The sequence below is a fragment of the Mandrillus leucophaeus genome, unplaced genomic scaffold, assembly GCF_000951045.1.
Source record: "Mandrillus leucophaeus isolate KB7577 unplaced genomic scaffold, Mleu.le_1.0 Scaffold240, whole genome shotgun sequence".
Lineage (NCBI taxonomy): Eukaryota > Metazoa > Chordata > Mammalia > Primates > Cercopithecidae > Mandrillus > Mandrillus leucophaeus.
The window spans coordinates 741,161-768,627 of record NW_012102477.1 but is presented as its reverse complement, the minus strand read 5'-3'; the positions used below and the strand labels follow the sequence as shown (position 1 = coordinate 768,627).

Here is a 27,467-nt window from a genome sequence, read left to right as displayed (position 1 = left end):
GAACCCCAGAGGCAGGCTACAGTGCAGAGCCGAGATTGCACCACTGCACTCCAGCCTGGGGGACAGAGCAAGACTCCGTCTCAAAAAAAGAAAAAAGAAAAGCCACTGCATCCCAGCCTAGACAATGTAGTGAGACCCTGTTCCTAAAATAATTTATTTAAAAACAAAACATAAACACCAATAAGAGCCATTACAAACTTAAGAGTTTACTATTAATACTTCCCAGTTACGGGTCAGCGTTCTGCTTTCCCTGATTGCCTCTTACATGATTTGTTACACAAATGTCTGTTTGCATGAATAAAAGATTGGATGTTTTGTAGGATCTAAGGTCCATACATTTATTGATATATCTCAAGTTTTATTATCATTTATCATCCATCTCAAAATGTGAACTTTTTTTAATCTGTGAGTTCTGCCTCTCTTTCTTTTCATTTTGAAATCTATGAGGAGCCTGTCCTTTGCCATCTACGATTTCCCAGTCTGAGTCGTACTGTGTCCCCATGGTACTGTTGAACATGAGCCTCTGTCCTTGTATTTGCTTTAAGTTGTCATTTAGATCTAGAGGTTTGATCAGATTCAAGATTGTTTTGGCAAGAACTCAGCTAAGTGCTGCTGTGTGTGGTCTTGGATTAGAAGGGACAGAGGCTGTCTTTTGTGATGTTAGCAGCCACTACATCAGGGCTAAGGTTAGGGACTGCAAAATGGTGACTTTCAAGTCTAGCATTCCTTCTTCGTGTATTAGCTGGAATCCACCTATCTAAAGAGAGCCTTCTTGAACTATGGGTTACTGGGCAGTCCTCTTTCATGGGAAAGGCAGAATACCGCCTTGATCCTTTGACTTTGCCTTTTTGCAGAATAAGAAGTTGACTTCCTAGCGTCCCCCTCAGGTGGCTTTATGCCAACATGAACTTACGTATTGAAACACGGTGGTATGTTTAATCCTTTGCAATTATTCTTTTCAGTAGCAATTTGTAGAACTGAGAATTTCTTTGTGACAGAATGTTGAAGCAGTGGTGAATGATGAAGGCTAGGAAAGAAGTTATATTCGGTAAAGTAGGAAATCTAACTCGGGCATACCCATTAGATCAGATCAGAGCTTCACACTTTCTCAGTTCAGAGCACTCTTGATTAAGGTTCAGTAATTATTTTAATAGTCGGCCAAAAGAAATCCCTGACAGTGGTGCCAGATAGGAGACAGGTTGTGATTTTTATCTTGTGGCCTGGGTAGTGTCCTGGGACTCTCTGCCACATCTGAGTACAGTGTTGTGGGATAAAGAATCTCTCAGGGCAAGGCGCTTCTTAAGTTAAATCAGTAGAAATGTAGGCATGATATGGGCCTTCAAGTGTGTGAGAAGCTACATCATTGTATATCTCAGTGTGTTTTCCCCAACTTCTAGTTGATAAGAAAAAATTCTTCAATAGTTTTCGTATGTGGGAGCTAAGGTGGCCTTGTAAAATTTCAAGTCATCCTTAAATAAAACGACCCACCTGAGAACTTGCTACTGTTAAGTGGTAAAATCAACTGGAGTTGGTTCCTACAAGTTGTGTTTATTCTAGTTTTGTTTGTAAGTAGGTCGTGTGAGTTAATTCATTTATATTTACTATATGTCTTTTAAATTATAACATATTTGTTATTATGTATGTCCTTTTAGATTTTATCTGCAGCTCATACTTTGCAGTCATCACCCAGTAGTGTCTTATTCTAGCATCGTGTAAATCCGAGCATCATCTGGTGGACTCTTAAACTTCAGTAGAAACCATGAGTTATTCATACATTTTCCATTCAGATATCAATATCAGAAGGAAACGTAAATGAATATTCTATATAAGGCTAATTTGTATTAATCTGCCTTTATATTTGGGGGAAAAAAGCTGAGACATTGCATGAAAGATGATGCAGGATATACGCTGATCTTTTGGCCCCATTGAGCTATTCGAACATTGTCCTGTTCTATTGTCAGTTTTCTTCATCATTTATTATATGGTCAGTTTTTGAATTCCTGTAATATGAGACCCTTTTCTAGCTTTTAACTTATTGTGACCTAAAGTTAGTAAGTCCAGATTATATGGTCATTTAAAAAAAAAAAAGAAAAATCCCTCACAGTTCCGTTTATTAAATAAGTAAACCCCACTAATAAGTATTTGTGTCCTGGCTTATAGTGGATGTCTAGAAAAGTAATACATAAGGAAAAATGTTCATCTTATTTGTTTAGTCATGGGATGTGTGTGCCTGTCGAGCACCTCTTCAACTTGGAATCTGATAGAACACTGCCACCCTCATTGCCTCGTTTTTCATCGACCTTCACAGTAATTGCTTGTTCAGTAACTGCCACAACCCAGCCTGGCAGAGATGGGGAAGACACCCTACAAAGCAAGGTAATGTTAACGTTGAGACCATGAACGGCCCTGAGCAGAGCAGAGCATCACTGCTTCTTTCAACATTAAGGAGGATCTGATGGTGCCCTGTGAGTTCACGGGGGCGCCTCCGTGTAGACTGGAAACCACAGCTCTGCGTCCTTCCCTCTTTCGCTCTTGATCGGTAGCAAGGTACCCTCCCTGGCCTGCACGTCGCTGGGTCACACAGCACCGGCTGTGGTTGCACAAAGCCACCGCCATCGGTATTCCTTTGAGGCCATTTGTTTCCAGCCATGGTGCCTGTAGGATTTTTTCCTTTATCCTGTAATTTCAGCCAAATCAGAGCATGTGACCTGGCTTAGATGTCAAGATAACTGTTGTTATGTGCTCTTTTCCCTTCCTGTGTCTGGGACAGGTTTAATTTAACCTGAGAAGGCTGCAGATCCTCGGGGTTGAGGTGAAAACAGCTCATCCTGATCTGAGAAGGCGGTCAGCTTTTCTCGTCGTCGCCCTTGGCTGACAGCACCCATTCTCTGTGCATGTGAAAATCCCAGAGACGCTGGGCTTCCTCCTTGGGCATTCCCCAGGCCTGTCTCCAGAGTGGGGCCCAGCATGGGGAGAGTGTACCCCACTCAGTCCCGATGTGGGGCTTGGACCTGCAGCTCGACAGCGCCCATGGAATGTGGGCAGAAGCAACAGCAGCCGGGTCCACCTCAGCCTTAGGGCGGCGCGTGTCCTGCATGTGCTCTGGGAGCCTCCAGCTTCCATGCTGTGGGAAGGGGGTGCCCAGGGAGCTGCAGTCCCTCCAGCTCAGTCCCAGGACGAGGCCCAGGCAGCAGCCATCCCCGCTGACCTGCCAGCGTGAGAGAAATGCGTGTGTACACACTGAGTGTTCAGGTGGCTGTTACATGGCAGCATTGAGTGACACAGACAGAAAAGAGATGCACAAGGGAGAAGTGAGAGTGCTGGAGACTCCACAGGCCACAGCGGCAGGATGGCTTCTGAGGAGGTGAAATGATTCTTCTGGGAATAACGTCACTCCATCTGACAGAGGAAGACATGGAGGCTCCAGATGGTTGAAGGCCCAGCAGTGATCCCAGACAGGCCCCACGTCAGACCAGGCTCCTCCAGGGCTGTGCTGCCGTCACCAAAGCCCATCCTGAGGGCAGCCACATGGCAGGCAGTGCTCGCCATTTGTACAGCGAGGCCCAAGTTCCAGCCTGCCTTCTGGCAGGTAGAGGAAGCAGGGGTACTGCCTGGGAGCACCTGAAAGCAGATGGGGCAGCATTTGGTCAAGAGCCAGGAGGGGATGACAGACCAGAGGGGAACCCTTGTCCCACGTGCTGAGTGCATGTGGGGCGCTGGGCACTTGCTCTGTGAGCTATAATTGGTGTCCCTGTGCCCCGCTGGAAGCTGCACCAGGCAGCTTCTTGGTGGAGGACGGTGGTCGCCCTCTAGCCTTACTGCCTTCCCCGTGGTGGGTCGTTGTGAGATGTGTGTCCAGGAAAGGCAAACACCAAAGGCAGAGGACTAATTCCTACACCAAATCCTCTGGTGGCCTTGCTTGGGGACTGGATTTTGACAGCTGGAGGCTGTCCTAGACTCAGAGATGGAAAACAGGGAAGAACCATCGCTGAAACCTTTGGAAAAGCCTGCAACGGGGCCTCTGGCAGCCTGAGGAGTGGCGGTGTTTCCATCTGGTAGATGCCGTCTCAATAGGAGGGACAAATGAGTGCACTGGCACTGCCAGCCAGAGGTGTCTGTCGGCGTGTCTTTATGGAATGGGGCGTCAGTCTTGGTGAGGGTGGTTTACTTTCCTATTTCTAGTCCCCACTGGGCCCACCTTCTGCTTCATGGCCAGCTGGCCAGACCTAGCACTTTCCTGACCTTTGACCTTGGCCCCTGCTGACTCTGGCCCTTGAGGCTTCCTGCAGACCCCATTTGTATTCATTTCCTGCAGTTCTCACACCTGAATCTCGCCTGGACTTCTGCCAAGCCCTCCAGGCCCTCCTCCCCCAGGAAGACCACAGATACTATGTGCAGGGCTGTCCTTGGAGGGCTAGCACACCCCTTCCAAGGGGGCAAGACCCAGGGGTGGCTCAAAAGATAGCTGTGCCCTCGCCCTGGAACCTCTGAATGTTGATTTTTGTAGCAAAAAAGGATGCAGATGTGAGTAAAGGCTGGTGAGATAAGGACATCATCCCTGCTCTCTGGGAGGACCCCAAATGCAGGCACACACATCAGAAGACAAGGCAGCAACTGGGGTGATGCAGCCACAGCCAAGGAAGGCCAAGGATTGCTGGCAGCCTGCAGAAACTGGAGGGCAAGGAGCGTCCCTGCAGGGCCCCCAGGAGGAGCAGGGTCCTGCTGACACCCTGACTGCAGACGTCCAGTCTCCAGAACTGTGAGAGGATCCATTTCTATTATTTTAAGCAACCAAACTTGTGGTGGTTACAGCAGTCTCAGGAGATAAATACAAATGGAAAGTCAAAAAGATTCCAAGAAATGAGTGGACCTGGCCGGGTGCAGTGGCTCACACTTGTAATCCCAGCATTTGCGGGAAGATTGCTTGAGCTCAGGAGTTGGAGACCTTGTCTCTACGAGAAACTTTAAAAAATAGGCTGGGTGCTGTAATCCCAGCACTTTGGGAGGCCGAGGCAGGCGGATGACAAGGTCATGAGTTTGAGGCCAGTGTGACCAATATGGTGAAACCCCCGTCTCTACTAAAAATTCAAAAATTAGCCAGGTGTGGTGGTGTGTGCCTGTAATCCCAGCTACCCAGGAGATTGAGGTAGGAGAATCGCTTGAACCCGGGAGGCAGAGGTTGCAGTGAGCCAGATAGCGTCACCACACTCCAGCCTGGACAACACTTCGCCTGAAAACTCTGCCTTAAAAAAAAAAAAAAAAAAGAAAAACCAATAGCTGGGCTTGGTGGCATGCACCTATAGTCCCAGCTACGTGGGAGGATTGCTTGAAGCCAGGAATTCAAGACCAGTCTGGACAACACAGCAAGACTCTACCAAAAAAATTTAAAAATTAGCCAGGCACAGTGGCACACCCATAGTCTTAGCTACTCAGGAGGCTGAGGAGGGAGGATTATCTGAGCCCTGGAGGTCAAGGCTATAATGAGCCATGATTGTGCCACTGCACTCCAGCCTTGGCAACACAGTGCAAGACCCTGTCTCAAAAACAACAAAAACCCAAAACAAAAACAAGAAATGACTAGACCTGAGGCCTGGCCTTTAGCTGCTGCCCTGCCCTTGTGATCTGGTCACTCAGGATCCGCTGGGCCCAAACACAGAGCCTATTGTCCACTTCAAGAAGGCTCCCCACTGCCTGGCTGGCAATTGGGGTGGGCCTTGCAGCCCCCACCTGTCCTGGCCCCATGGCGCTGGTGCTGCAGGCCCCCGCCGCTGCTTGTTCCAAGCTCCTCAGCCTCCTGCAGGGTTGCCTGCACCTGATGGCGATGAATCCGGAAGGCAGGCGTGTCCTGGGCCACAGAGCAGTCATGGCTGTTCAGCCACCAGGGGGCTCCATTTGCAACCTTGGATGTGGCTTTGGCCTCTTAGTCCAAGGTGTCCTTGGGGGCCCCCAGACAACAGACAGGGAGACTGGAGCCCAGCCCCACCCTCCTGCACATACCTGGCCCATCCCTGCCCTATCCTGGAAAATGGGGGCCACTGCACGTGCAAGGGACACAGGACAGGAACCTTTGGCCTTGTTATCAGATATTTTAAAACCAAGTACAAACATGATTATCAGATGCAGTTTTTATAGCAGCAAGAAACCTGTGCTTGCAGAAATAAACACATGCCAGCAACCCACCTATGCGGAAAGCCACACAGAGCCATTGTTTTCTGCACCCTCAGGTGACATTTGCCCCAGGGAAGGTCACAGCTGCCTGAACCTTTAAAACTCCCGGACACACTGCCTGTGCAGGATCTGGAACCCAGCAGCACTGCCAGGGCCTTGAAGTGCTTCTTCAGAGACCTCTCTTCATAAACTACTTTTTTTCTTAAAGCAGCAAAAGGAGAAAATTGACATCAAAGGATATTCCAGATTCTTGATAGCCTTCTCATCATCTCTGAGGACATCCCCATCATCTCAGGTGAGCACCAGGTGGAGTGCCTCCGGGTGACTGGCCAGTTCGGAGCAGGGAGGGAGGCTTAGCGTCTTGTCCTGCAGCGGAGAGTGAGGAGGAGGCTCCAGCGTCCCTCCCGGGCAGGTTTTCTGGTGGATGGGAGAGTGACTCGGGGTCCTCCACGTGGTGTCAGCTGTTTGGGTTTCTGGACGTTGTAGGAAAGGCTTGCGGGGGTTTCCCCTGCCCACGTCCCCCGACCTTCAGCTGCACCAGCCCCTGCCAGCTGGGCCCCTGGAGGCTGGAGTGCTGTGGCAGGGATGATGTCTCACTTCTGTTATGTCTCTGCGCCCTGTGCTCTCCCAGGATGAGGGGCACGAGGCTGCTGGGGGCTCTGCTGGCACTGCTGGCCCTACTGCAGGGGGGCGTGTCCCTGAAGATCGCAGCCTTCAACATCCAGACATTTGGGGAGACCAAGATGTCCAATGCCACCCTCGTCAGCTACATTGTGCAGGTGAGGCCAGGGCAGCCTCTCCCCAGAAGCAGAGGGGCTCTGGAGTCTGGGGCTGGTGGGCGGTGCCAGCCCTGTGGGGCCACAGAGTGTCGGGTGTGGGGTACTGAGCGCCTCTGCCCCCAGCCCGGTGGAACAGGCTCTTAGCTGCGGACCAAGGTCCTCGTCCCTGCTGTGCTGTCCCTGGCTGGCAGCAGGAGCCCAGGCAGAAACATGAGGCTGCAGCTAAACCGAGCAATGCCACAAGCATCAACTGTGGCTCCCTTTGTGGCAGTGTGGGGTCCCTAGGTGGCACCAGCCCTGCTCAGCACCACTGTGGCCCTGCCCCCAGATCCTGAGCCGCTACGACATCGCCCTGGTCCAGGAGGTCAGAGACAGCCACCTGACTGCCGTGGGGAAGCTGCTGGACAACCTCAATCAGTGGGTGACAGTGGCAGGGTCCTAGGGAGGTGACATCTCATCCAGGGCAGTCTCACTTCACTTGGGCCCCAAGGGTGGGGACCTGGGCACAGCCTTGCTGTTGGCAGCCAGAGGTGTCCCCTAAGCCCCCTGCCCACTGGGACCTTTTGTTTCCTCAATCCAGGGATGCACCGGACACCTATCACTATGTGGTCAGTGAGCCACTAGGACGAAACAGCTATAAGGAGCGCTACCTGTTCGTGTACAGGTGGGTGGTCCAGAAAGCCAGGAAGCTCCTCCTTCACCTGGGAGGGCCCCAGCAGAGCAGGGAAGGAGTTTGTCCTATGGGGCAAGAACCTGAGGCTGCAGGGCAGGTCCAGGGTGGAGTCAGAACACCCTCCTGAGGTCCCGGACCCATGGGGTGAGCAGGTGGCGGCCTGCCCGCCCACCCTCCTGTCTGTGACGCAACGCCTGCCTCCTGGGAAGCAGGAGTGGGGCAGCTTCCAGCTTGGGCTCACCTCCTCCTGCCCGGCCTTCCCGCAGGCCTGACCAGGTGTCTGTGGTGGACAGCTACTACTACGACGACGGCTGCGAGCCCTGTGGGAACGACACCTTCAGCCGAGAGCCAGCCATCGTCAGGTTCTCCTGCCCATTCACAGGTGGGTGCTGCCACACTGGGTGCTGCCTGGGCCAGGGTGGGGCACAGCTTGGTGCTTACGGCCTCCACCCCCTCCTAGGGAACCTGGACTGCCTGTGTCACACACTGCCCTCCCAGTCCCTGGGGCTTGGGTTTTCCATTCATTTGGAACATGACCCCCCAGGGGGACTGTCATGATTCACAGTTCCAACTGACATGGTGACTGAACCTGCCCCCAGGGAGTGGCCGCTGCACAGAGTTCAGGGAGTTTGCCATTGTTCCCCTGCATGCGGCCCCGGAGGACGCAGTAGCTGAGATCGATGCTCTCTATGACGTCTACCTGGATGTCCAAGAGAAATGGGGCTTGGAGGTGAGACCCTCCCGGGGCAGTGGGCACCAGCGGCCTCCGCTTGTCCCTGGGCCCACAGGCAACGTTTCCTGGTAGGACGTCATGTTGATGGGTGACTTCAATGCGGGCTGCAGCTATGTGAGACCCTCCCAGTGGTCATCCATCCGCCTGCGGATGAGCCCCACCTTCCAGTGGCTGATCCCTGACACCGCTGACACCACAGCTACATCGACGCACTGCGCCTACGACAGGTGAGCAGGGTATCGCGCTTAGGGCAAAGAGCAGCCGTGACTCATACGTCCGGCTTCAGAAATCTCGAGGCCTTTGGACACTCACCCAACTGAACTTCAGTTGATCCACTCAGGAAACGGAATAACAAGAGCCACGATTTTTAGTTATTTAGGAAAAGCACGTTTGGGGATAAGAGGAGAGGCAGACACATTAGGCTGTCACGTGGTTTCCACTTTGAGGGGCATAGGCCAGGGTGTGCAGTTTTGGGCGCCCACAGACCTGCACTGTCAGGTCCCAGGGCTCTTAGTTTAGTTCCTGTGAGCCCTGAGCCAGGCCCATGGGTGACTGCCACAAGCATCAACTGTGGCTCCCTTTGTGGCAGTGTGGGGTCCCTAGGTGGCACCAGCCCTGCTCAGCACCACTGTGGCCCTGCCCCCAGATCCTGAGCCGCTACGACATCGCCCTGGTCCAGGAGGTCAGAGACAGCCACCTGACTGCCGTGGGGAAGCTGCTGGACAACCTCAATCAGTGGGTGACAGTGGCAGGGTCCTAGGGAGGTGACATCTCATCCAGGGCAGTCTCACTTCACTTGGGCCCCAAGGGTGGGGACCTGGGCACAGCCTTGCTGTTGGCAGCCAGAGGTGTCCCCTAAGCCCCCTGCCCACTGGGACCTTTTGTTTCCTCAATCCAGGGATGCACCGGACACCTATCACTATGTGGTCAGTGAGCCACTAGGACGAAACAGCTATAAGGAGCGCTACCTGTTCGTGTACAGGTGGGTGGTCCAGAAAGCCAGGAAGCTCCTCCTTCACCTGGGAGGGCCCCAGCAGAGCAGGGAAGGAGTTTGTCCTATGGGGCAAGAACCTGAGGCTGCAGGGCAGGTCCAGGGTGGAGTCAGAACACCCTCCTGAGGTCCCGGACCCATGGGGTGAGCAGGTGGCGGCCTGCCCGCCCACCCTCCTGTCTGTGACGCAACGCCTGCCTCCTGGGAAGCAGGAGTGGGGCAGCTTCCAGCTTGGGCTCACCTCCTCCTGCCCGGCCTTCCCGCAGGCCTGACCAGGTATCTGTGGTGGACAGCTACTACTACGACGACGGCTGCGAGCCCTGTGGGAACGACACCTTCAGCCGAGAGCCAGCCATCGTCAGGTTCTCCTGCCCATTCACAGGTGGGTGCTGCCACACTGGGTGCTGCCTGGGCCAGGGTGGGGCACAGCTTGGTGCTTACGGCCTCCACCCCCTCCTAGGGAACCTGGACTGCCTGTGTCACACACTGCCCTCCCAGTCCCTGGGGCTTGGGTTTTCCATTCATTTGGAACATGACCCCCCAGGGGGACTGTCATGATTCACAGTTCCAACTGACATGGTGACTGAACCTGCCCCCAGGGAGTGGCCGCTGCACAGAGTTCAGGGAGTTTGCCATTGTTCCCCTGCATGCGGCCCCGGAGGACGCAGTAGCTGAGATCGATGCTCTCTATGACGTCTACCTGGATGTCCAAGAGAAATGGGGCTTGGAGGTGAGACCCTCCCGGGGCAGTGGGCACCAGCGGCCTCCGCTTGTCCCTGGGCCCACAGGCAACGTTTCCTGGTAGGACGTCATGTTGATGGGTGACTTCAATGCGGGCTGCAGCTATGTGAGACCCTCCCAGTGGTCATCCATCCGCCTGCGGATGAGCCCCACCTTCCAGTGGCTGATCCCTGACACCGCTGACACCACAGCTACATCGACGCACTGCGCCTACGACAGGTGAGCAGGGTATCGCGCTTAGGGCAAAGAGCAGCCGTGACTCATACGTCCGGCTTCAGAAATCTCGAGGCCTTTGGACACTCACCCAACTGAACTTCAGTTGATCCACTCAGGAAACGGAATAACAAGAGCCACGATTTTTAGTTATTTAGGAAAAGCACGCTTGGGGATAAGAGGAGAGGCAGACACATTAGGCTGTCACGTGGTTTCCACTTTGAGGGGCATAGGCCAGGGTGTGCAGTTTTGGGCGCCCACAGACCTGCACTGTCAGGTCCCAGGGCTCTTAGTTTAGTTCCTGTGAGCCCTGAGCCAGGCCCATGGGTGACAGGGGAACCTGCTCTCTCTTCCCAACACCCATCAGGATCGTGGTTGCAGGGACGCTGCTCCAGGACGCCGTTGTTCCCGACTCAGCTCTTCCCTTTAACTTCCAGGCTGCCTATGGCCTGAGTGACCAACTGGTACGTGTCCTCCCTTGCACAGTCACATGGGGATGGGACACAGGAACTTAGGCTCAGCCCAGACCCTGTGCCCACTTGCCTGCAGGCCCAAGCCATCAGTGACCACTATCCAGTGGAGGTGACGCTGAAGTGAGCAGCCTTCCCCACGCCAGCTGAACTGCAGGAGGAGAGGACCCATCCTGCCGCAGGAGCCAGACAAACAGCCCAACACGCAGGTTAAGAAATACCTTTTAATTTAGGTAAATAAAGCTCAAGGCGGCGGGGCTGTCATCTGTGGTGTCAGTCCTTCTGGCCCCTGGCTGTCAGTGTCGCTCCAGGGCCTTGACAAGCAGCTCATTCAAGCGGCCCACCATGGCCCTAGGGTCGTCAACAAGCCCAGCGGCAATCATGGCGTTCTCGTATATCTGAAAGGCAAGAGAAGAAACCCATTATGAGGGCCGTGGGGCATCTTTTTTTTTTTTTTTTTTGAGACAGTCTCACTGTTGCCCAGGCTGGAGTGCAGAGGCACAATCTTGGCTCACTGCAACCTCAAGTGATCCACCCGCTTCCCAAAGTGCTGGGATTACAGGCGTGAGCCACCACACCTGGCCATTTTTCCCTTTTTAAAGCAGAATTTGGCTGGGCACGGTGGCTCACGAGGTCAGGAGACAACATGGTGAAACCCCGTCTCTACTAAAATACAAAACAATTAGCCAGGCATGGTGGCATGCACCTATAATCCCAGCTACTTGGGAGGCTGAGGCAGGGGAATTGCTTGAACCCGGGAGGCGGAGATTGTAGTGAGCCAAGATCGCGCCACTGCACTCCAGCCTGGCAACAGAGCGAGACTCCATCTCAAAAAAAAAAAAAAAAAAAAAGGCAGGATTTTGGAGGAAACTGCTGTTCCAGCCTGCAGGTAGCCTCTCAGGGCTGGCAGCCCGGATCTGTGCAGTCATCCTGAGCTGCTGCACTCACCTGATCCACCAGCAGCTGGGCCAGGCCAGGCTCGCTTGCCCGCAGCTGATTCAGCTTCTTGATGAGCGCATGCCTGCAACACAGAACCCACCAGAAAAAGCAGCTCAGGACCACGTGCTGCAACCCTCCCTTCATGTTTTGGGATTATCAGAATATTTAGTTTTTTAAAGGTACATAGATGATATGATTATATACCCAGAAAACCCAAGCGAAGCAGGAGTGTCAGTATTAGAAAATGCTGTAAGGTAGCCAAGTTCCAAGATCAAAATACACTAAAGGGACAAAAGGAGCTTATGTGAAGACATGCCTTGGTTCCTACATGAATAATAAAAGAGAAGGGAGGAAGTCCCACATGTTGAAACATATTGTAGGGCTCTAGTAAATAAAACAGTTTAGCTCTGGAAAGGGGGAAGGCGAACAACTCCACGTAACGAGGGTGGAGGGTGGACACTGGTCTGATGAGGACAGTATTTCACAGAAGAGGGAGGAGACAGATCACTCCGTCCGGCAGCACTGGGATAACTGGAAGCCATGCACAAAACCATTTAGACCAGAGTAAATTCCAGAGGGATCAAAGATGAAAAGCACAATTCTAGGGAAGAAATGCTTCATAATCTCAGAAGGGGAAACCCAAAAGCCAAAAAAGCATCATGTAGTATTTAACATGAAAATTATAATTTTTCACTTAGGAGAAGTCTGATAAAACCGAGGGCTCTGGGGAACTGTACATTTGTACAACCTCTCCAGAGGACAACTGAAGTCAGGAAAACCACATGTGGATGTGCTGAGACTCAGCTATTCCACTTCCTAACTGTAGCCCTTTAAATACTTCTTTTTTTAGATGGACTCTCACTCCTTCACCCAGGCTAGAGTGAAATTGCATGATCTTGGCTCACTGCAGCCTCCCGGGTTCAAGAGATTCTCCTGCCTCAGCCTCCCAATTAACTGGGATTACGGGCACCCACCACCACCCCAAGCTAGTTTTTGTATTTTTAGTAGAGACGGGGTTTCGCCATGTTGACCAGGGTCTCGAACTCCTGACCTCAAGGGATCCACCCCCCCTAAGCCTCCCAAAATGTTGGGATTACAGGTGTGAGACACCGCACCCGGCCTAAACCAGGAAACACTTTAAATGCACATCCTCACATTTCTAGTCTATGTAGCTGGAAAAAAGGACATTCTTAACATGCTAATGCGGAGATCACCTAGTTACCCTACGGGAGAAAAGCAAGGCAAGGACCCACTGCACAGCAGGTTACCCCCAGGAAATCCAAGGGTGCAGCTGCTCACAAGAGCACATCATCTCTGCAGAAATACAAAAGCCCTAATGCTGGCTGCACTGGGGACACAGGTAGGAGGAAATTTTCCCCCGTAAACAGTTTTGAATTCTGAACTATGTGGACAGAACACCAAATTTTAAAACAAATAAAAGTGAACCTGGCTGGGCACAGTGGCTCTCACCTGTAATCCCAGCACTTTGGGAGGCCGAGGCTGCAGTGAGCTCTGATGGCGCCACTGGTGCACTCCACCCTAGGTGACAGAGCAAGACCCTGTCTCCAAAAGTGAAGTCCTTTGGCAATAGACAGAAACGAGCACTTCTGCAGCTATCTTAAAAAACTAGTTTGGCACCAAAACTAGTTAAAGTGACATGGTGTCTGCCTCACTGAGCTGCTCCAGCAGAGGCGCAGGCATTCTGCAAACTGGCGCTGCTGTGGGAAGATGCTTACTCAGCACTGACAGCCATAAGCCAAGTCAGCTTTCCCCCCAGCAGTGCCACGGCCAGGACAATGCATCTCCCTCACCGCCAGTATAATTTTTAAAGGTAAGGTTCTAAAATGACAAAAAAAAAAAAACTAGACATGTACTAAAGAACAAAACAAACCCTGGCTGGGGATGGTGGCCCACACTTGTAATCCTAGCACTTCGGGAGGCCAAGGCAGGTGGACCGCATGAGCCCAGGAGGTAGAGGTTGCAGTGAGCTGAGATCGCCCCACTGCACTCCAACCTGGGGGACAGAGTGAGACCCTGTCTCAGAAATTAAAATACGACTTAGGCTACATTGTGGGGAGTGATAAGGCTATGGATTTTGATTTCCTTTCTGTTGTTTTCTAACATTTTTGGTAACTTGTTTATGTAACTTCATTTTTTAAAAAATTGCTGTATATAAAATTTCCCCCAGAAAAGAAACTTCATCTATAACAAGTTAGAAAATGAAATTTTAAAATACCCAGTAAGACACATCAAAGAATAATTCTTTAAAAATGGTACCAGAACTCTACAGAGAATGTAAGGTACCAAAGGATGTTGAAGACCTAAATTAAAATATCACATTCATCGGTGCAAATAAGTGATACTGTAACAGTGTCAATTCTCCTGAAAACTCATTTAGGGAATCAAAACAATCTCAATCAAACCCCAAGAGGCCAGATGCAGTGGCTCACACCTATAATCCCAGCACGGTGGATCACATGTGGCCAGTTTGAGACCAGTCTGGGCAACATAATGAGATCCCATTTCCACAAAAATTTTTTTTAAGAATTAGGAATGATGGTTCACACTGTCTCAGCTACTCAAGAGGCTAAGGCAAGAGAATCATCTGAGCCCAGGAGTTTGAGGCTGCACACATCACTGCACTCCAGCCTGGGCAGCACAGACCTTGTCTCAGAAGAAAGAAACAGGAACAATGAATTCAGGACTCTGTAAAGATTTCTTAAGATCCCAAAAAAGCATCTAATGAAAACGTAAATGTTCTATTAAGAATACCTACTCATCAAAAGATACCTAAAGGCAGGTGAGAAGACATTTACAACAGATAAAGGGCATATAAAGAACAGCGGGAAGAAAGGAGGGAAATCTTACACGCTTAGCCACTGTCAGGGCTGGGGGTTCTCGGTCCACCCTGGAAGCAGCTCCCACCCCCGGGGCCACAGAGAAACCCACACAAGCCCCAGACACGCGGACAAGAATATTCAGAGCAGCCTGGTTCTCCACCGCTTCTGACCAAGAACCACCCGAGGCCCAGCAGAGCAGAACGGAGGAGTCTGCTGCACCGAGATGGGTTTCTGCAGCGGATACTATTCGGCTACGAAAATGAACTTGTGGCAGCCCCTCTGCGTAGGCAACCCTCATGCCAAGTGAGCAATGTGAGACTTCAGCAAACACCAAGATCCACCAAGATCCACGTACAAAGCTCAAAACAGGCAAAACTGAGCATGTTCAGGACATGCACAGGTGGCAAAGCCATAGACCAAAACAAGGACATGGTCACAAGTTGGGATGCAGCTGGCCGGCCAGGTTCCGTTTCACATGGGTGCAGCCTAAACTGAATACAGCTCCTCAGAGTTACCCACATGTCCACAGGCCTCACGCACTTCTCTTCTGTGTCACATTCCACAACAGAAGAACACCACACACAGGATTCTGGGGGATCCCGCAGAGTGTGGCCTCACCTGGGGTTGATCTCCAGCGTGGGCTGCAGGAGCTGTGCACGCTCCTCCTGGGTCTTGGCCAGCTGCTGCATGCGCAGGAAGTGGCGGGCAGCCCCCATCTCCAGCACGGTGACCATGGCAGGGTGGGTGTCCAGTCGGAGGGTCACCTGTGAGCAAAGCCAGGGGTTGAGGGTGATAAAGGTTCCCAGTGTGAGAGGGCTGGGGACTGGCAGCATCTTAACCAGCGGTGAAGGTCACCCAGACTAGGAGGTAGCAGGCAGGATCTCAAGGACTCTCCTGTGCCCGTGCTACTCCCTCCCCACGACCCACTAACCTGTGGGCCCTGAGCTGATGCCCCACACAGATACTGTGCCTTAGGGGCTGCACCACCCTGGTGCCCTGCTTCTGCCTCCAGGAGCTGCCCAAATCCATCCTCTGGTCCACGCCCGCCCACCTTGCATGAGGCCCCTCCTCCAAGTGACCATGCATGGGACACTCATTTCTTGCTCCAAGCTAGACTGATTCGGTGGGGGCGGGGGCGGGTCTTAGCTCTCTGAAGCCCACCCAAAACCCCCTAAGAACCCAAGGGAAAAGTTAGCTGCTGAGGGCTGGGGTAGCATGTCCCTTCTTCGGAACCCCCATGTCCTCAGCTCCGCTCCTGCAGGGTTGCGACCGGGACAGTCCACTGGGGCTGCGGGTTTTTCCGTTTTCAGTTCGCAGCTGCTCGGGAGCAGGGCCGGGAGGAAGACACTGCCCTCCTGCCTCAGCGGCACTCCCGGGCAACACATGTGCCCACCAGCGACCCACAGGGTCTCCAGCTGACACCATGGGCTTCTGCTGCTGCTGGAAGGACACCCACCAGGCCTGGTTCTAGGAGCCACCAGCTGGCCGGCCTGTTAGGCACACTGAGGGCCACAGTGGCTAAGTGGTCATCCATCCCCGGGAAAGCCTCACCTTCACGTTGGTGACACGCGACCCCAGCACGTTTCTCATCCAGGCCATGAGCTCCTCCGTCTCCTCCTCTGACAGGCGCTCGGCAGCTGCGGAAAAGCAGGCGAGAGTGAGCGCAGGCCTGCACCCCCACTCCCCGGCTTCCATGGGGGCCATGCGGCATCCTGCTAGCTCCCACCTCCTCTCCCGCCAGGATGGAGACAGAAGCTAGCAAGATGCTTTTCATCTCAAAGTAAAACCTCAAAGGATGCTTCAGGTTGCCTGAGGCCCATACAACTTGGTTAGGGCTTTAAAAAGACAACACAGCCTCTCAAGAAGCTGGGCCAGCTCCAGAAGCCACCATGGTAGGAACACTGGACAGATCCTTGGTATCCAAACCAGAAGGCACCTCCCCCCCAGTCACCAGGGTGCTCCCACAAGGCTCTTCTCGGGGGTGGCTGAGCCCAGGTCAACTGAGGAAAACCCAAGGGAAGCCCTCACTGCAGGACAGCAGAGGCGTGCAGGGAGTAGGCACTGGCCCCATGCCTAGAAAGCAGGGGATGCTGACCTGGGGACCCGTCCTCAAACTTCTCCTCCTTGTAGTGATCCACGACGATGTCCGTCTCCACGGAGATCAGCTGCTTCTTGTCAAACTGACGAAGGTGCAGCAGGGTGAGCTCATCGAACTGCTCATAGCAGAAGAGAACCTGCAGGTGGTCAAGAGCAGCTCGGTCAGGCCTGGGGGCCTCCACCCACCACAGAAGAAAGGAGGAGGGTTGAGGCAGCCAAGCGGGCCACACTGGGGAACACTGGGGCAGGTGGGGATCCCAGGCCTACGTGACAGTTTCTGCCACACCTGGGTCTGAGGAAGGCTCTCATCTGCCTTCAAGGCAGAAGCACTCCACGCATAAAGAAATCCACATGTGGCTGAGTGCAGTGGCTCATGCCTATAATCCTAGCACTTTGGGAGGCCAAAGCGGGCAGATCGCAAGATCAGGAGTTCGAGACCAACATGGTGAAACCCTGTCTCTACTAAAAATACCAAAATTTGCTGGGCGTGGTGGCGGGCGCCTGTAATCCCAGCTACTCGGGAGGCTGAGGCACAAGAATGGCTTGAACCTGGGAGGTGGAGGCTGCAGTGAGCCGAGATCACGCCACTGCATTCTAGCCTGGGTGACAGAGTCAAGACTCTGTCTCAAAAACAAACAAACAAACAAAAAAACGCACATGTGACCTCCAAGTGACACACACAACCATCACAGTCAGTCCAGCCTCTGTGTCCGTGACCCTGACTCACCCTGCAGCCCCACCCTGCATCTTGGGCAGGTTCACCCAGCAGAGAGCTGAGAAGGTCAAGACCCTCCCCCGGCTGCAGCCCCAGGAGCCTGCCCCACCCACCGCTCACCCACCTCTGTGTCTTTCTTCTTCATGGCCTCATAGTAGGGCGAGTGCTCTGCCAGGTGCCGGTTGGGGGCGCACAGGTAGTAGATGTTGCGGGTGCCGGCCTGCATGCGACTGGCGTATTCTGAGAGGCTGGTTAACTGCCCGGCGGGCAGTGCTGAGGACTCGTAGCGCAGCAGCTTTGCTATGTCCTCCTGGAAGGGACGGGGCAGGTCACCATTTGCTCCAGGCCCATGGGCTCAATGTCCCTCAACCAGCTGGGCGCAAACCCTCTGATGCCCATGGCCTCCTGGCACTCCAGGCTGGCCCTGACGCGAAGGACAGTAGTGGACTTGGGGGTTGTCTGAGACCAGGCCTTGCTCTGCCCATCAGGCCCCTTTTGGGAGCTCTGGGGGCTTGGGAAGCACCTCTTGCAGGGGCTCTCCAGGGAGCTACGCGCACCACGCCCTGGGAGGGGACCCCCTGCCCCGCAACAGCAGAGCCTGGCCTGGACCTAGCATCTTCCCTTTCCCTGCAGCGACAGAGGCAGTCTCTGGTGAGCACAGGGACATGGGTGAAGTCCACGGTTCTCAGTCCTCCTCACAGCTGGCCAGTGGGTGTCAAGTGGGATTTGGAGAAGGGCCCTTAGAGGAGGGGTTTGCCCTTCTTCCCATCACCTGAACACAACTGTGACCTCTGGAGCTCATGGGAGCTGCAGCTGGAAGGACACAGCGGGGAAAACAGACGGAAAGAGGGAAAAGCAAGGAGTTGGGCACCCACCCAGCAGGGCCCAGGCCACCCCTGCACACATGGTGGGTCTGCACTAAGACATGTCACACATGCACACCTTCAAAGACCTAGAAATGTCTCTGGCTCCTACCTATGTGCTATTAACTCAAATGAAGATAAACGAGAATGAAGAGGCCTGTGTCAGAAGCTGCCGGCGTCTGCAGACAACCAGAACACAGCCTCCTTGGGACCCCACACGCGTGGTCACCCTCCTCCCGCTGCTGGGGAGAAGGGACATCAGCACAGGATGGGCTCCTAGGATGAAATGTTCTGGGATTATGGTGGAGGCAGCTGCACCACACTGTGAATGCACTACATGCCACTGAAGTGTACGTGTTAAAAGCTGAATTCTGTGAATTTGATGCTATGTAAATTGTATCTCAATAAAAAATGGACAAAAAATGTTTATGGAACAAATGTTTTGTTTTTCAGCCATCCACTGTTTCAGTAACTGAATGACTGGCCCCAGTAGCACAGTATTTGGAGACTGATATCCAGTACATGATAAATAGTCCCTCAACAGACACTGAGACCACCCCCTTCCCCACCTACGGGATCACAGTCCTTGGCTTGTCCCGCCTGTCTGTGGCTCCCCAGCCCCCAACATCCTCTGCGGGGAGACAGTCTGCGCACACCCCCTTCCTGCCACTCCCTGGGCTCAACTTCAGACAGCGGTGAGGCTGAGCCCTTCAGAATAGAGCACAGCACTGGCGGGAGGGTCAGGACGCGGCTGGAAGGTGCCAGAGGCCCAGAGGCCCGACTTTCCATTTCCTGACCCTGGCAGCAGCAGCAGCAGCAGCAGCCAGGGGGCCCAGCTGCACCACCGTCACGTCAGGGGATGCCTCCACCAGCTTCCTCAGCAACCCCAGGGACAAGGCGGCCCAGAGAAAGGCCTGGAACACAGCTCCTACCTTGACCTCCTGCTCGGTGGTGGTCACAATGCCCTCCCGCATGAACAGGCCGTAATCTTCAAAAAACTTTGCATATTTCTCAGCATCTTTTTTACTCTGGTCAATGAAGAATTTGATCAGCCTCTGCTGTAAAACGTCCCGGAGTTTCCTACAGAAAAGAAATGCATTTAATACATACAAGCAGCCTCTATGAAATACAAATGGCCAGAGGGTACAAAAAAATGTTCAGCCCCCCTAAGAATCAAAATAGTGAAAACAACAAGGTACTGTTATTGGCCCAACTGAAAAAGACTGAGCAGAAAGACAGAAACCCTGGGCAGTGGCCGGACAGGAGGCAGCAGGGTGGAGCGCACACACCCCCTGGTGCGGGAGGAGAACCGCTGCCCCCAGAGACAGATAAGAAAACGCTTCCAACCTTTGAGCCAGTTGTTCCGATTGTAGGAACTGCACCTTAGGAAACACGTGAGCACACCAAGATTTACGTACCAGGATTTTCACTGTGGCACAGAAAATATAATTATGAACAACTTCATGTTCAAGAATACAGGCTAAAATTATGTAATGCTAAATGGCCATTAAACAAAAAGCATCTTTTAATAATCCTCAATGACATGAGAAAGTTAACTGTTGAAAGAAAAACCAGAAAAATCCCAATATGGGTAAATTACAGTATGTCTATAGATACAGGCAAAGACTGTACATTCTACATGTACATAACAATTTTCCATAATTAGGAGCAGCATTGTCTATACTATGTGCACTGTAATTTGGGGTTTATACTGAATATATGTACACTCTCATTTTTCAAAATTGGGATTTGAGAGATCAGGATATTTACTGCAGCATTACATAATGGCCTAAAATTAGGAACAACTTTATCACTGGGATTAGGGATATTTTTATTTCCTTCTTAATATTTCGCCTTTCCTTTAAGCACGTAAATTACAATGTATTTCAACAATCCAGAGCAAGGGAACAACACTGTATCAAGTTCATTTACAGCCTTTCCTCCTGCACTCCATCCCCAGTGACTCAGTGCTTCAGCCACAGGGCAGAATGGGACAGGACAGTAGCCCAGGATGCGGTGCAGAGCCCAGGGAAAGTGTCTATGCAGGGCCATGGTTGGGAAGTGCCTGGTATGGGTGTCAGAGCCCAAGAACCCCAGAGAAGGGTGTCTAGGCTGCGGGCATGACCAGCCCACTGTGGAGAGTCAGAGCCCAAGTGGGTGACAGGGACATCCACAGAAGAGAGGGCAGTGGCAATGGTAGATTGGTTACATGGAGGGGGATTGGTCAAATGGGTAACTGTGTTAAGAATAATCAACCGGGCGAGGTGGCTCATGCCTGTAATCCCAGCACTTTGGGAGGCTAAGGTGGGTGGATCACCTGAGGTCAGGAGTTCCAAGACCAGCCTGGCCAACATGGTACCACCCTGTCTCTACTGAAAATACAAAAATTAGCTGGGCATGGTGGCGGGCGCCTATAATCCCAGCTACTCAGGTAGGCTGAGACAGGAGAATCGCTTGAACCTGGGAGGTGGAGGTTGCAGTGAGCTGAGATCACACCACTGCACTCCAGCCTTGGCAACAGAGCAAGAATCAGTCTCAAAAACAAAACAAACAAACAAAAAGAATGAGAGACAGGTTTCTCACTGTCCCGAGGGACTTTCAAACACAGGAGAAGGAAAGACCAGAGCATCCCAGTGGCACTGGATTCATATTGGAGGTATCAGTGGGAACATGAGAGAAAAATAAATCAAGGTATGGGTATAGGTATGTACACACGCACGCACGCACGCACACACACATACACACCACTCTCTGTCTCTCCTCTTCCTAAGCTCTATCTACTAAGAGGGCCTGGGAGCACTGACACCTTAATAGTGATGAACACCCACAGTGCCCAGATCTTGGCTTCTAAATACCATTCTCCATTAAAGGAGACAGGGATCCTCAGAGAAGTAGTAATCCTAAGGCTAAAAGGCTTCATGCAATACAAGGTGAGCCTGAAACATCTGGTACCAGAGGAAGTCCTCAGAGCAGGATCTGCCCAGGGCCTGTCCAAAAGGATGGGAGACCATGAAGAGGCTCGCACTGGCCACATCAGGGACCATCTGAACGTCAAAAATAATAGGCCAGATGCGGTGGCTCCCACCTGTAATCCCAGCACTTTGGGAGGCCAGGGCAGCTGATCACTTGAGGTCACGAGTTTGAGATCAGCCTGATCAGCATGGTGAAAATCTGTCTCTATAAAAAGTAATAAGCCGGGCATGGTGGCTCCCACCTGTAATCACAGCACTTTGGATGGCTGAGGCAGGTGGATCACCAGAGATCAGGAGTTTGAGACCAGCCTGGTCAACATGGTGAGACCTCATCTCTATTAAAAGTACAAAAACTTAGCGGGGCATGGTGGTGGGTGACTGTAGTCCCAGCTACTTGAAAGGCTGAGGCAGGAGAATCGCTTGAATCTGGGAGGCAGAGGTTGCGGTGAGCTAATATCTTGCCACTGCACTGCACTCCAGTCTGAGCAACAGAGTAAGACTCTATCTCAAAAATAAATAAATAATTTTTAAGAAATTTTAGTAATAATAGCAACAGATTATAAACTCTTGAATAAAACATGAAATTAGCCCATATAAATAAATTATAAATAGTATAAACATAACACAATTTTTTTTTTTTTTTTAATCAGACGGAGTCTCGCTCTTGTCCCCCAGGCTGGAGTGCAGTGGCGCGATCTCGGCTCACTGCAACCTCTACCTCCCGGATTCAAGCAATTCTCCTGCCTCAGGCTCCCGAGTGGCTGGGATTACAGGTGCCCGCCACCACGCCCAGCTAATTCTTTTTTTTTTTGAGATGAGTCTCACTCTGTCGCCCAGGCTGCAGTGCAGTGGCGCGATCTCGGCTCACTGCAACCTTCACCTCCCGGGTTCAAGCAATTCTCTGCCTCAGCCTCCCGAGTGGCTGGGATTAGAGGTGCCTGCCACCATGCCTGGCCAATTTTTTTGTTTTTTTAGTAGAGATGGGTTTCACCATCTTGACAGGCTGGTAACTCCTGACCTTGTGACCCACCTGCCTTGGCCTCCCAAAGTGCTGGGATTACAGGCGTGAGCCACTGTGCCCAGCCAAATTTTTCTATTTTTTAAGTAGAGACGGGGTTTCACCATGTTGGCCAGACTGGTCTCGAACTCCTGACCTCAGGTGATCCACTCGTCTCGGCCTCCCAAAGTGCTGGGATTACAGGCGTAAGCCACCTTGCCCGGCCAACACACAAATATTTTAAGTAAATAAATGAATATATTGAGAGTTTCATGAAGAATGTGACATTTACATAGCTTCCAAATACCACCCCTGTCACATCTGTTCATTACAAAGGGGAGGACATCCTTGTTTGTTGGAAATGCACCCCAAAGGCATCGGGAAGGCAACTTCCTCTCACAGGGGTCGAGGAAAAACATGTTCTTGGTACCGTGTTTCCAACTTTTACGTCTGTGATTCTTTTAAAAGCTCTAATTTCAGCTGACTCTTTTCTGACCGAGATGAGTTCTCAGACTGACAACGCAACCTTTGACAACCACAAGCTGGGATGAGGACTCCTGCTCTGCAGCTTCGGGCACCGCCAGGGGGCCAGCACGCCTGCCACAGCCAGGAATGCAGCTCCCTTACTGAGGAAGACCACCCCTCGGTGACTCAGTTTCCACAACTATGAGTGAGGACTCACGGCTCCCCTCACAGGATGAAGCAGGTGTTTATGCAGGCTCAGCACCGTTCTCAGGGAAGAAGAAACACTCAGGAAACACATTCAGAAAGGGGAGAGGAATGCAGTCGCCTCAGCCTGCAGGGACGCCAGGAGCTCCCTCTCCACAGGGCCTGGCCCCTGCCTCCACTGCATCCGTGAGCTTCCCAGATGAGGCCAGACGTGTCCCCAGTTCAGTGGGTGTCCTTTGCTTTATCCAGCCCAGGGACATTGTGCCTGGAACCTCCCCTCCTGTGGCCACTCCTGGGCAGGGTGATGGGGGTGGACAAAGGGTGGGGACAACTCCAGTACCAGCAATAATCTTCCGGGAGTCACCCCCAAGCCCTCTCTTCACTGAAGTGAACTGAAACACTGGGCAGACCACCACTAACCCACAGGCGCACTCCAAGCACGCAGGGTCAATACACCAAAGAGCACGACTCTAACGATCACAGAACAGTTACTGCTGTGGGGCGGGGACGCATCCTGCCGAGGTCAGCACATTTGCTGCCCTGCGGTCATGTCAGCAGCAAGGTGGGGTCCTGCTGTCAGGAGCCAGCACAGCTGTGTGGGGAAACAAGGACTGAGGTCCCCTTTTCATTGATTATATAACGTATCTGTAGTGAGCAAGGAAAATACCTTTTATATAGTCAAATCCTCTGTCCAAGTAACCCCACCCCTAGTATTCTATCCTAAGGAAATATAGCTGCAGGTAAAGATTTCAGAACAGGCCGGGCGCAGTGGCTCACACTTGTAATCCCAGCACTTTGGGAGGCCAAGGCAGGCAGATCACAAGGTCAGGAGATCAAGACCATCCTGGCTAACACGGTGAAATCCCGTCTCTACTAAAAATACAAAAAATTAGCCGGGCGTGGTGGCGACGCCTGTAGTCCCAGCTCCTTGAGAGGCTGAGGCAGGAGAATGGTGTGAACCCGGGAGGCGGAGCTTGCAGTGAGCCGAGATCGCGCCACCACACTCCAGCCTGGGTAACAGAGCAAAACTTCGTCTCAAAAAAACAAACAAAAAAAAAGATTTCAGAACAAAGATAAACATGTGCACTGCAGTGTCATACAGCAGAAACGCTGAGATGGCCCAGCTGTGCAGCCCCGAGGGACGGGATCGGTAAACTACGGTAGGTCCCTGTGATATCCCATGATGTAGCAACTAAAAGTGCTTCCAAAAAACAACATGGGAAGTGCTGCAAATAAACTAGGTAGAAAAAAGGAAACAGAGTATAAGCAATATGCATTCAGTTGTGTGAAAAACAAAAACAAAAAATCTAAGTGGCCAGGTACAGTGGCTCATGCCTGGAATCCCAGCACTTTGGGAGGCTGAGGCCAAAGGATTGCTTGAGCCCAGGAGTTCAAGACCAGCCTGGGCAACACAGTAAGATCCCAACTCTACAAAAAATACCAAAAAATTAGCCAGGCATGGTAGCTCACACCTGTAGTCCCAGCTACTTGGGAGGCTGAGGTGGGAGGATTGCTTGAGCCCGAGAGGTTGAGGCTACAATGAGCTGTGATCACACCACTGCATTCCAGTCTGGGCAACACAGCAAGACCCTATCAGTCAACCAATAAAAGCATTACTGCGGCTTGCTTGGTTGAAAACAGAAAAAAATCTGTGTGGCCCTTTCTGCCTCTGAAGTGAGGTGGGAGGACATCACCGGCAGGCCATGTGACCTGTGCAGGGCTGGGCATGGACCCACCAGGCAGGAAGCCACACTGTCCACCATCTCCCCAGACCTGCTCCTGCCCATGGCACAGGACAGAATCTCTGAGGACCAGTGCGCCTCTCGGTATGGGCCTCTCGCCATCCCCACAGTGCAGCCTAAACACACACCAACTACCCAGCCTCATCCTTTACCCGAGAAGCCGCTTCCATTTCAACACTGGAGAGAAATCGGTGGAAGAACGCACTGTAGGTGCGTGGCGGGCTCTGACAAGGTCCGCTCCATGGCATGCTGCACATGGTGGGCTCCTGAGAGACCTCCAGGGCTCCTAATTCCAGCTGAATCCTCACCCCACAGGCTCCCTCTGAAACCTGCCCTATGTGGCTGCCAATCTACCCAACCCTAAACTGTCAACAGCGGTCATCTCTGGGGGAGAGCACAGGTGGCTTGAATGTGCTCTAGTAAGGAAGTATTACTTGCATTAGGGGAAAAAAAGCCAGTAAGCGAGGTTTTGAACAAAGACTATTTGGTGAGCCTGGGGCCAGGATGCGGAAGTCATAGCTACTGATGGAGAACCCGGAGCTAGTACACTGGAGTCCCCTCCACACAGGGCTGGCCTGCTGCAGGGTTGCAGTCACAACCCTGGGGCACAGGTGGGCAGGTCTGGCTCTGCGGCCCCTCCCCCTATCCAGACTCCAACCTCAGCCATGACCAGCTGTCCCCACGTTCTTCTGGACCACAGGCCTCAGAAGCCAGGCCAGCACCTGGAAGGCTCCTGAGGGCCCCCATGTGCAGGCCAGGCTTCCCCATCCACCTCTGCTCTCAGCTCCACGGGCCATGGCTAGGGCCCTCTAGGGGGCAAAGGAGCGGGTAGGAGCCTTGTCCCCAGCACGGTCCTCTCCCCCGGCCCGAGGCTCACCTGATGAGCATGCTCTCCTGCAGCAGCTCCCGGCTGAGGTTCAGCGGAATGTCCTCACTGTCCACCACACCTGGGAGACACGGCAGTCAGCTTCTCCGGGGGCTGCGGCCCTCCACACCACCCAACATTCCCCATTAACCTGTCCTTTGTCTTCAGGCCTGGCCTTCAAGCCAGCATGTGTGCTAAGAGGGAAGCAGAGAGGCGGCACTGGCGGAGCTTCCTCTACATCCTGCCACCTCCCAGAACAGTGACCTGGGCTGCGGGTGGGCGGGCCAGCCTCGGGATACACTTAGACAACCACAGCCCGGGCTTTATGTTAAAAATCATAACTCTGGCTGGGCACGGTGTCTGATGCCTGTAATCCCAGCACTTTGGGAGGTTGAGGCAGGCATATCATGAGGTCAGGAGTTCAAGACCAGCCCGGCAATTATGGTGAAACCCCATCTCTACTAAAAATACAAAAATGAGCCGGGCGTGGTGGCGCATGCCTGTAATCCCAGCTACTCAGGAGGCTAAGGCAGGAGAATCACTTGAACCCGGAAGGCAGCGGTTGCAGTGAGCCACGACTGTGCCACCGCACTCCAGCCTGGGTGACAGGGCAAGACTCATCTCAAAAAAAAAAAAACAAACTCCATCAGGGATGGTTTGCACCTATGTGTACCAAGTCTTAAATACTGAAGTCTTTCTTAAACTATCATCTCACTCAAATGTAACACAAGTCACATAGAAACCCGAAACTCACACAATATCCCTACACATGGAAAGACCTCAATGTGAACACCCCAGTGCTCCCCCAAGATCAGCCATTCACACAGGGAGGCGGGCAGCTCCCGGGGTGTGTAAACGTGGCTGACTCGCAGGCCCACGGGCAGTGCAGGCCTATGATGGTGCAGGCCCACGGCGGTGCAGGCCCGTGGTGGTGCAGGCCCACGGCGGTGCAGGCCCATGGCGGTGCTCTCGCTGCAGATGGCTGCTGAGAACGGAATCAGCCAGGTCCCTCACAGATGCAGCAGGCGACACCGGGCCACAGGGGCACAGGGCCACAGGGGCACAGCTCACGGACTCTGGGCAGCGTACCTCGGATGAAACGCAGCCACTTGGGCAGAATGTCCGTGGCCTTGGTCTGGATGAGGACTTTGCGGCTGTACAGTGCAATGCTGGAGCCCAGCTCCCGGCTCACGTCAAACATGGACGGTTTCTGGGGGTGAGGAGAACATGCCATCATGTGGCACTGACCCTCCCCAGGTAGGTCCTGGCTGGGAGGCAGGGGGCAGATGCGATGAATCCAGCTCCCACTGCCCCCCTCACCCTCCACTGGCATCTGCTCTGAGTTGAAGCCCAGTGCAGGGGCCCCACAGTGCCCCACACCGTGGCTCTGCAGGGGCCGAAGGCCTTCTCTCGCAGCTGCTGCCCTCCCCAGTCCACCCCCTAAGGAGGACACAAGAAAGTGAACCTTGCACGTACCCCTGAATACCCTGAACACAGCCAAACCTTGCTACAGAGGTCAGGGGTCAGCAAAAAGCCCTCCAGCCAAATCCAGCTCACGGCCTACCTCTGTGTAGCCTAAGAGTCGTTTTCACACTTTCAAACAGCTGAGGACAGATTTCGGAAAGGAGGATCTCATGAGACATGAAGATGAAATTCAAATTTCAGTGTCTATGCAGCTCAGGGGACCCAGCCCTGTGTGCTCGGGGGGCAGCATGGGTGATGCTGCTTCCTCACCCGGCAGGGTTAGTGGCTACGACAGAGACCAGGTCCGAAAAGCCGGGGCCAGCTCCTGTATGGCTCAGTTCCTGTCTGGCCCTCAAGGAACCCGTCTGCCGGCACCTGCTCCACACTGGCACTTCCGGAACCAGGACCCACACCTCATCACTGGGGATCTGGTGAAAATGCGGGGCTATCTAGTTCAAATGTGAAGGGACCTGGTTAAAATGTCGGGGGACCTGGTTAAAATCCAGGGAGTCTGGTTAACATCCAAGGGATCTGGT

The 27,467-nt window shown here is 52.9% G+C and overlaps 2 protein-coding genes across 4 annotated transcripts in view; one reads left to right on the top strand and one right to left on the bottom strand.

Moving 5' to 3' along the window:
• The window catches only part of DNASE1 (deoxyribonuclease I), a 17,033-nt gene extending 6,001 nt beyond the window's left edge, over positions 1-11,032 (top strand). Inside the window, exons 2-10 of one of the 2 annotated variants that reach the window (XM_011982566.1) lie at positions 6,380-6,463; positions 6,800-6,947; positions 7,276-7,364; positions 7,528-7,611; positions 7,887-8,002; positions 8,238-8,350; positions 8,426-8,580; positions 10,666-10,762; positions 10,848-11,031. In XM_011982566.1, coding sequence (XP_011837956.1) covers positions 6,801-6,947; positions 7,276-7,364; positions 7,528-7,611; positions 7,887-8,002; positions 8,238-8,350; positions 8,426-8,580; positions 10,666-10,762; positions 10,848-10,895 — 849 coding nt within the window. In that variant the 5' untranslated portion in view covers positions 6,380-6,463; position 6,800 and the 3' untranslated portion in view covers positions 10,896-11,031. Of the gene's footprint in view, positions 1-3,228; positions 6,464-6,799; positions 6,948-7,275; positions 7,365-7,527; positions 7,612-7,886; positions 8,003-8,237; positions 8,351-8,425; positions 8,581-10,665; positions 10,763-10,847 lie in introns of those variants that run through there. The other variant, XM_011982565.1, reaches the window with a different exon arrangement.
• The window catches only part of TRAP1 (TNF receptor-associated protein 1), a 68,031-nt gene continuing 51,540 nt past the window's right edge, over positions 10,977-27,467 (bottom strand). For both annotated transcript variants that reach the window (XM_011982567.1, XM_011982568.1), the window contains 9 exons: positions 26,557-26,677; positions 25,480-25,549; positions 19,155-19,302; positions 17,484-17,669; positions 16,643-16,781; positions 16,099-16,184; positions 15,166-15,311; positions 11,717-11,789; positions 10,977-11,166 (listed from right to left, as the gene is read on the bottom strand). In XM_011982567.1, the coding sequence (XP_011837957.1) occupies positions 11,065-11,166; positions 11,717-11,789; positions 15,166-15,311; positions 16,099-16,184; positions 16,643-16,781; positions 17,484-17,669; positions 19,155-19,302; positions 25,480-25,549; positions 26,557-26,677 (1,071 nt within the window). In that variant the 3' untranslated portion in view covers positions 10,977-11,064. The remainder of the gene's footprint in view (positions 11,167-11,716; positions 11,790-15,165; positions 15,312-16,098; positions 16,185-16,642; positions 16,782-17,483; positions 17,670-19,154; positions 19,303-25,479; positions 25,550-26,556; positions 26,678-27,467) is intronic.